This window comes from Setaria viridis, chromosome 4 (genome assembly GCF_005286985.2).
Source record: "Setaria viridis chromosome 4, Setaria_viridis_v4.0, whole genome shotgun sequence".
Classification (NCBI taxonomy): Eukaryota; Viridiplantae; Streptophyta; class Magnoliopsida; order Poales; family Poaceae; genus Setaria; species Setaria viridis.
In genome coordinates, this window is record NC_048266.2 from 9285137 (window position 1) to 9294140 (window position 9004).

Consider the following 9004-nt stretch of genomic DNA (forward strand, 5'->3'; position numbering starts at 1 on the left):
TGAGATTTTTAGGAACTGCAAAAGCAACTCTCCAAAAAATAATAAATGCGGTATTGGGATATCCCAATCAACTAGTTATTGAGAAATTTTTTGAGGAACTGATGGATATACTCTTAGTATCATTTCAAGACAGAATGGGTCTTCCCTGTATTGTATCATATCAGATTGAGAATGATTTTACGCTTGGGCAGAAAGAGGAGGGCAAGTAACAATTCCTTCCATGTGTGTGCTTGATATGAAAAACATGCATGTCGACAAGTGAAAAAAAAAAGAGAAGAGGAACTTACTCACATGTACTAGAAATAGGCTACTAGCATATCCGACGCTGTTGTCGTGAAGTAGAGAACAAAACAATTTTGCGCATAACTCTTGTAATAGCGGCAAACGAGGAAAGCTTTATGCATGAAATTTCACGCTTCCTATTCGGAGCTGACATAGAAAGAAATTGACCTTTTTTAACGATAGTTGACATTTTTTGTACAAGGGTATGGTAGTTGACGCTGTTGGTAAGATATTTGACCATCGCTCCCAAGAAGGATCACCCGTTCTTATGCAAAGATCCCCTGTAATCACTTGTTGACCAATCCTTCAAAAGAGAGAAGAAAAAACCGTACTGATTAGAATCATGATTAAAAAATACGTCCTCTACCATTAGGTCAACCGACTAACCTAACCTTATTGTCTTTTACCCGGCACGACGAACCCTTGTGTTACAACATCTCTATAAGACCAAACGTGACCCTGGTAACGGGCCGTTCTCAGGCGCTCGTTGGGCCACGTCGCCTGATTTTCCTGGCCGTTGGATCTCAGCCAGTTTCTGCTTTATTAGTCGTTGATCTCGGACCTTGGTTACTCGATCGATCCTTCGCGAGAGCTCACCGTCGTTTTCCAGGTGGAGGCACGACGGAGAGCCCGAGCAAGCGACTGGACGCGTGCTTTCCTCGTGCTCGAGCTCCGCCAACGCCGTCTCGTACTCGAGCTCGAGCTACGCCATGCGTCCGGCGAGACCTCGGCCATCCGCCTTCCATTCCACGTCAATCCAAGAGATGCGTGCGAAGGCCGAACCCACGGAGGACAACCGCGGAGGAGCGAAGCGGGGCGGCCGTGCTCGAGATATTTGTTTCGAGCTGTTCGCCGCCTCCCTGCCCTCCGGCGTCCGCCCCCGGCCACCGACCCTCGAGCGCTCGCCTCCGTGCCATCCGTGCGCACCGACGCCGGCCCCCCGCTTCCCTGTTCTCCGCCGTTGTCCGCCCTCCCTCCGCCGTCTGCCCAAGATTCGCGGCCATCCGACCTCCAGCCGCCATCCAGCACCCGTCGTCCGGCCTCCTGCCGCCCGCGCCTGGAGCCGTGGAGCAAGCAGCCTGAGCACTCGTGGCAGTAACGATGGATTGATGGAGGCAAGGCCTTCGTCCATCTCCGTGTTTCCGGCCAACGCGTCGTCGAGCTCGGCTGCGGCCAATGTACGTGTTCCCAGCCTGATAAGAGAGCCACTACAGGCGGTAAGGTCCTCTTCCTTCCTCTGCTCTGCTCGCCATCTAACAGTTGCTGCTCACCATATGCTCGTTCAAATGTCTGAGAGGCGGATCTTTAATCTCGATGTTGGCTTGGTGCCGCTCTTCTTCGCTGGCACTGACGTATGCTCTTCTGGAATCATGACCTAACCAACTGGCCAAGGCTCTCTTTGCTTCGATATGCGCTTGTGTCAAGAAGATAAACAGTGAACAAGCTAGCTAGTTGTTGATGCATGTTAGCACTTGTCCATTCAGGTAATTATCCAAATTCATAGAAAATTAATGAAAGATCTTAAATTCTGAATCTTGTCATGTAGCTTTACTATATCCACTCTCAAATCTGAAATTACCAACCTATTAAGCTTAATTAATTCTAATGCTGAAACAAATTATATATCAAAATAAAATGCTGATAGCAGTTATGTGGCCACTGATATGCCCATTTCTTCCGGGTTATGACTTATGAGGGAGGGCTATTTGATGTCCTTGTGCTTGATTGAGAAAAGCCTACCTATTGTTCGAGTTTGAGCTCTTGAAATTCGCTTCACTTAAATACAGTAGTAGCTTTGTTTTGTATATACATGCTCCTAAATTCTGGCATTATGGTTCTAACCCTAGATGATCCTAAATTTTGAACTACTACAGGAGGGTAGACTGCAAATAGAATACTTGAAGGCACAATTTTCAGAAAGGATTTCATCAATCAGTCAGTTCATGCATAGAAATCGAACACTTACATGTGTTTTTGTATAGTCTCTCACATTCACTCTGCAGCTGTTTGTGTTGTCAGATCATATGTTGCGAGAGATAACTGGAGTGTCTTTTCAGGTAAAATACATGCTAAACTAACAAGGTTAGTTAATGCCTTCCTGTTCACACTTCTATATTTTGCTTGAGTCTGTTCTTATGCACATATTGCATTTGCACCTTACAGTCTCAGAACTCCATAGTCCATGCAGAGTGCAGCTCATTTTAGTGACAGGATGTTACATGGAATCTGGAGTCTCAGCAGCGCTACAAGTATCTTGTGAAGATATAGGATGGTTGTGAAGAAATCGGCATCAGTTTGTTCAGTTCATACTTCATAGCACATGTCACTTCAAGAAGATTTTGCACGAGATTATGTGATCTTTTTGCGTCATATTTTTTCCTATCATAATGTATATGTACCCAGTCTCCGTTCATCGCATGGCAAAACTTATATAATATTTCTTTACCAATTTCTGAAGAAAATTACCACTGGCCGGCCAGTGGCCAGCTCAAAAATGGATTTATTTTTTTTTTAAAACGAACCTTGTGTTACAACATACTAGTAGCAAGCTCACGGTTAATCCAGACGCCTAAATCGTAATCATTTCTCCATTATCCAATCATCTTTAGATCTCTTGAGCTCGCAACAATTGCTTGTAAGGTTGTTCCGTGTCTTTGAAATCTAGTTGAGAGCTCCCGTCCTTCACTTGCAAAACAGAGGATTTCCAACCCGACGTGTCCAGCTCTAGAACCGAGCCTGCCACCAAAGGCGCGCGGATTCCAGTGCACGACCCCGGCGCCGGATTCCTCCGATCGGTGAGCTGCCGTACGGGGCACTCGCGCTCACCTGGCGCGCGGGCGGCGGCCGGGTCGGACTCGTAGCCCTGCCGTTACCGCAGCGTAGACGTACCAGTCTACCACCGCGCGTACTATACGGCGTGCACGCCAGGCCGCACGCCGCGGCAGGCAGGCGCCACCCGGTCGGTCAGCCAACGCCAGCGCCCACGCCTCCACGGCAGGCAGTCGCAGAGCACGAGCAGAGCTGCGCGGTGAGCCAAAGAGAGAAAAAAAAACGCCGAGGCGGCCGGCGCGGTCAGGCGATCTATGCCGTGCAGCGCCATCTCGGCCGTTAATCCCTACCCCACAGGGCACCACCCACCGCGCTCGAGCTCGCGCTCGCGCTCGCGCCCGGCCCCCACCGCGCACCGCCGCTTCATAAATCATACGGCACCTCTCGCCGCCAGCAACTCTGACCTGACTGGCCCTTCCACCTTCGTCTCTGCCTGCCCGCCTCCGACCCCGCGCGCACGTACGGGGAGGGAGAACAGGATGGGCAACTGCCAGGCGGCGGAGGCGGCGACGGTGGTGGTGCAGCACCCGGGCGGCCGCGTCGAGCGCCTCTACTGGGCCACCAGCGCCGCCGAGGTCATGCGCGCCAACCCTGGCCACTACGTCGCGCTCGTCACGCACCGCGCCGACGCCGCGGGCGGGAAGCCTCCTCATCCTCAGGAGCAGCGCGGCGCGGCGCGGGTGACGCGGGTGAAGCTGCTCAAGCCGCGGGACACGCTAGCGCTCGGCCAGGCGTACCGCCTCATCACCTTCGCCGAGGTTACCAAGGCGCTGCAGGCCAAGAAGGAGGAGAAGACACGGAGGGCGCAGCAGCAGCAGCTGGTGCTGCTCCAGCCCAAGCACGCCGGAGGGAGGGTCACCGCCGCCGGTGAGGACTCGCAGCTGCCGCCGCAGCTGGTGGATGGCAGCCTTGATCAGCAGGTACTGGCTCTATGATCACCATACCATCCATTGGTGCTCTGCTCAGTCTCTCCTCTGTTTTGTTCTTCACTCCGTTCTTCACCACTACTCTACTAATGGGATTTAGCTCGTCATTAGTACAACCATCGCTCAATCTCTAGTTCTCCCCTCTGCTAATTTTTATGCATCGATGCATGTATGTTCTTGAGCCTAACAGTTCTTACATACCCAAAACATTGTCCAACAAAATTATTGCTTGATTGACTGCTCTGCTTTGATCATTTGTTTGTAATTCAAGTTTCAAACTTTTTCTATGACGTCACGAGTGCACTAAGATTTTTTTCTCATTCTGACACGAAATTATGTTTTCTTTGACTGATAAATAAGAGTAGGTAATAGCCTTTCGAAAAGATAAGTGCAGATAAGTACCTACTTGTCTAGGTAACTTGGCTTACGTAGCTTATTCCAGCTGATATTTCTATAATTAGCTGCCCACCCTACTAATTCATACCTTTATGTGCCACTAACACCTACCCAACCCAACCAACCGATTTGATTACAAAGGATATCGCCGTATAGTATTCGACGATCAAGATACAAGGAATAAGCCCAATAATTTACTCGAAACATGATATCATGGCTGCTTAAAGATATTGGGCAACTTATTCTGAATCAAAACTAGATAATATCATAATAATTCCTTTGTCACATCCTGCTTTCCCAACAATCACATGGAAATGGTAGGGGATGGGATGCACCAAAAATTTTCAGCTGCCTCACGAGATATATAAAAAAAATTCCCGACATGTTTGACATTCTGCAACCCAATCAGAGCGTCAGGTAATCGAAGAATATGCATGGAACATGGATGCATGATGCTAGCAGAAAGGCCAAGAAGAAGCCACTAATTCGTTGCTAATGAGCACTACTAATGTTTGACATTTTTACCGTCCATTTTTTTAATGAGTTATGGGCAGCCGTCATTCATTTGATACTTAGACTAGCTCAGCAAGATCAATTGTCTTCTACGTATTACTCTACTGCCGCCCATCTAATCTAACTGCAATTGTGGCAGCAGGACAGGGACGGCCACCGGAGCAATCCTAGCTCGGCAGCGCACTCCGGCGCCAGGCATCGCCATTGGCGCCCTTCTCTGCACAGCATCGCCGAAGTCAGCAGCTGATCTTGACAAAATCCGTAGCCGGTGAACAATCTGCGTTCTAGAGTCAACGTTCGTCAGACTTCAGCCTTCCTGCAGAGGAAGAGTTGCCGTGGTGCCAATGCGAGAATCGGTCAGTTTCATTGTTCGGCACCTCAGTACAAAACAATTCCGAAGGGGCTCGTAGTTAGCATCAAGCAGCCCATGTAAGATAAAGAAGTGGCAGATCTTGGTCAGGTCATTTTAGCGAGTCTAAGATCGGTTGGGAGTTGGGACACACTCTGAAATGTTGAAAAAATAAATAGTAGTGCACTGGAGTAGTGCTGTACTGTTATATTCAGACATGGTGCAAAGTACATCCCTTTGCAGGTGTATAGCTTTTGAGGATCTTGTTGCGTGTTGTGCTGCGTTCGTGGCGCCGGATTGGCAATCATAAGGCCGCCGCGATGATGCGGCGGGAGCTGGAATCCACACACTTTATGCGTTGGAGGCGAGCCGCGCACGCAGATTCGACGTTGGCGCGTATATTAGGGGTAGGTTAATGATAAGAACGAGGGCTAAAGGCCTCCAAACAAATCAGGTGCCCACACACCTGAACCGGAGGACTTCTGCAATGAACGCAAGGTGGGTTAGTACTTGAAATGATTGTCTCAGTTGGTAGAGGAGGATTACAGGTGCAATAGCATCAGGATCAGGCCCATATTTGTACAGCCTGCAAAGATATCCTGCTGGACAGTGCAGTAGCAGCCAGACCTGAATACTGAACTGCCGTAGGTTGATGCAAGGCATTATCCGTGACCAATTGCGGAGTAGCTGCTCCTGGTTTCAGAGTTGCACGATTGCGCAGGCAGGAACCATGACTCGGAAGTCAGAAACGATCGATCTCCAATGTTCTTGCTGCTTTTGATGAGTAGTGAGTGAGGCACACAAAGGCAGGCGAACGAGGATTGCTGCTAGTGGCCGCCGCATTGACCAAGGAAAACCGCTTTGGCGCCTGCTTTTCTGACGGCCGCAGGGAATACCTGCATTTCAGCAGCCAGCACGTTATCAGCGCACCGAGATCGAGCTGCTTCTCCTACCTTTCGGCACTGCGCATTTGGGGCTTCTCTCTGCAGGCGGCCGGTCGATCGAGGAGCTAGCTAGTGCGCTCGCAACGGCTGCCCGGCCCGCCGGCCGCGCCCATCCGCTGCGGCCTCCCTGCCCGCGCGTGGCGTGGCATTGCGTGACCTGCTGCCCCACTAGGCCACTAACGCAGCATGCGTGGACGCGTCCTCCTTCCTGAATCATCAGTGAAATCCTTGTACCTGCATGGCATGGGCCGATGGGCGATGGCCATGGATCATTGCAGCCTTTCCGATGGGAGTCCCAAGTCCCCACGACGAGGATCTGCAGTGATGACGCAGCGCGGCCTCGGCTCTTTTGAGATGTGACTTTGGCCGAAAGGAACCGGCATGACAGCGAAGGAGCAGGAGCTCATCGAGAGCATTGGGATGTTGGATTCTCCTTTGTTTCTCTCTCTTTTTTCCGTTTGCAACTTTGCAGCGCACGAAAAAGGAGCTTAAGTCGGCATGCAGGATGGCAATCGGCAAAGCTGCTATGGGCATGTGCGTTCGTGCAGCTTCAGCCTCGCGATCGGTGCGAGTAGTACGTATCGGCCTCACGTTTACATTGGAAGGTCGTTCGGTAAACCTTTTTTTTCCTCAAACACATTCCACACGAAGTCCCATGCACACAGTTCCACCCTTGAGATCGAGAACATATACACAATGTTGTAGGATCCCCACCTGAATTTCATTAAAGATTCTTGGGTAGGCCAAAATCATTACAAAACTTTCAACATAAAACACCGGTTATAACTTGAGTACAACACGAGGGAGAAACACATTCACGTAGACACTTCAGATTGACAAGCCATCATTTAGGCCGATAGAACAACTACCGTTCGCCAATTAGAGTCATCACTAAACAACATACTCGCCAGGTGCGTCGTGGTTATTGTACATCCAGTCCACCTCTCGTAGCTACGCCGTTCCAGTGTCACCCTCCACCTGAGAGATAGGCCAATGGAATGGGGACTAAAGGTGGTAAGAGGTGCGTAAACCAAAACTCATCGGACACGACGATCTCCCTTGAAGCTAATGGTAACACCATTCACCGCACATCCGGGCTCCACGTACCACTATCCAACATCGTACAAGGGGAGGAAGCCTTGAGGGAAATGGCAATAGAGGTGGAAACACCACTCGGCATAAGATTTGATGGCACCATCAACAAGGAGACAGTCGATGGAGTAGAGGTGCCAGATAGGGAACACTTACGGAACCACGACGGAGGTCAACAACCACTAGCCGCTTGATCAAAGAAGTGTGTGTGGGTGATGTAGAATGAGAAGCACCAAAACCATTAGCGGTCACGAGTGGCGGCACGAGGGGATCTCCAGAACGATGCCTTCATCAAAGTGGTGCACATGGATCCAATGGGGAGTGGTCTCTCATCATCACCTCCATGAAGGACAATGGTGCCCGAGGGCGTCATCGATGACGGCACTAGTGCAAAACCAGGCTAGGATTTCTCCTGACCAAAACCTCCCAAACCAGCGCAAAGGCATCCGATACATGTGGACAGGTATGCCTCGAAACAACGCCTCCAAGGAGGAAGAACGGCACCTGAGGGTGTCGCCATTGTCGGCATGGCACAAAGCCAAGCTTGGATTTCTCCTGGCAAATCCTGGGCCACCGACTGCAGTGCACGCGCTGCGGCCAACCACATGCTGAGAGTGCCGAGAGGAGTCCCTAACTGGCCGCGGCAGCAGCAGAGGGGATGCGAGGAAGGATGCCCATGGCTGTCGTCATCGCGGGACACTAAAGCCGGTTGTGACCATGGAGAGTGCCAGAAAGGAGGTGGATCTTCGGTACGGCACGTGGATGACCGCCAAGCGCCGGCTTTGATGCTGATGGTGGCCGCGAGCCAACACGCCCTGCACTGCCATGACTGCACGTGGTCGCCTGAGCACCTTGGCTGACGCACCCCCAGGAGCAGATCCGCAAGGGAATCAGCCTCAAAGGTTAGGGGAACGCCGGATCCACTGCCGTCACCCCGAGGCGCCTGAGCCGTACCGCCAGCGTTGCCGCCGCTGCGCAAGGCCGCCTTGCCGGGGCGGGCTCGGGCCCCGCACCGACGCGATTGGCTACGCCAAGCAGCTGCGCCGCCGCCATCAGGGCCATACCGCCTGCGTTGTTGCCGCCACGTTAAGCCACCTCACCAGAGCAGGCTCAGGCTACGCACCGACAGCGGCTCGGAGGGGCTCCGGTGATGGTGGCTTTTGGGCAGGGTGCCCGTGACCCCGCGGTACCGATGAAGGCACCAGGGCCCAATCCGCCGCCACTGCTGAGGGCCGGAGCTGGACAGGGGGCCCCCAAGCTCCCCCACCGGGGATGGCCGGAAGACGGTGGGAGGGAGCAGATCCGGGCTGGAGATGGCCGGATTCGGCGAAGGGATGGCGAGCTGGGGCCTCAAAAGCTTGCAAACGAATGGCACTTCGCCGGAAAAAAGGCTGCTCACGTTTGAGGTTGGAGAGGAAAAGTGAGGGGGAGGTGAAGAGAGAGGGCTGTGAAAATGTATTTGGTTCGCATAAGTAGCCACCTAAGGTAATCCGGACTCAAATTTTTTACTGACTCCGCTTCATGGTGGATTTCACGTCTTCTCATAGCGTCCGTCAATTTTAAGCCTCTCTCGTTTGGTAGCTCTGATATAGAACCACGATCTCCATACAGGGGGTGTAAATCTGGTGTCCTGCAATGTGAGAGTATGAATCCATCAACCTTCACGAAGGTGG

General features: G+C 51.8%; 1 protein-coding gene and 1 long non-coding RNA gene across 3 annotated transcripts; both read left to right on the forward strand.

Moving 5' to 3' along the window:
• Positions 1–773: 773 nt before the first annotated feature.
• On the forward strand, positions 774–2662 carry LOC117851929 (uncharacterized). The gene is made up of 2 exons (XR_004639677.2): positions 774–2364; positions 2446–2662. It is a non-coding gene; the product is annotated as an uncharacterized lncRNA (long non-coding RNA).
• Positions 2663–3316: 654 nt separating this feature from the next.
• LOC117851645 (uncharacterized) lies at positions 3317–5556 on the forward strand. 2 transcript variants are annotated; one of them, XM_034733502.2, is made up of 2 exons: positions 3317–4031; positions 5086–5556. In XM_034733502.2, exons 1-2 carry the CDS (start codon positions 3366–3368, stop codon positions 5191–5193), a joined length of 774 nt encoding a protein of 257 aa, XP_034589393.1. In that variant the 5' UTR covers positions 3317–3365; the 3' UTR covers positions 5194–5556. The 2 variants fall into 2 exon arrangements, with proteins under 2 accessions (XP_034589393.1, XP_034589394.2); XM_034733503.2 differs by having other exon boundaries at positions 3330–4031; positions 5089–5556.
• Positions 5557–9004: the final 3448 nt, after the last annotated feature.

Excerpts from the sequence above, each read along its gene's own strand:
- LOC117851645 (XM_034733502.2), top strand. The coding sequence starts at position 3,366 with ATGCCGTGCAGCGCCATCTCGGCCGTTAATCCCTACCCCACAGGGCAC. Across the intron at positions 4,032-5,085 it reads ATGGCAGCCTTGATCAGCAG|CAGGACAGGGACGGCCACCG; the intron begins GTACTGGCTCTA and ends CAATTGTGGCAG.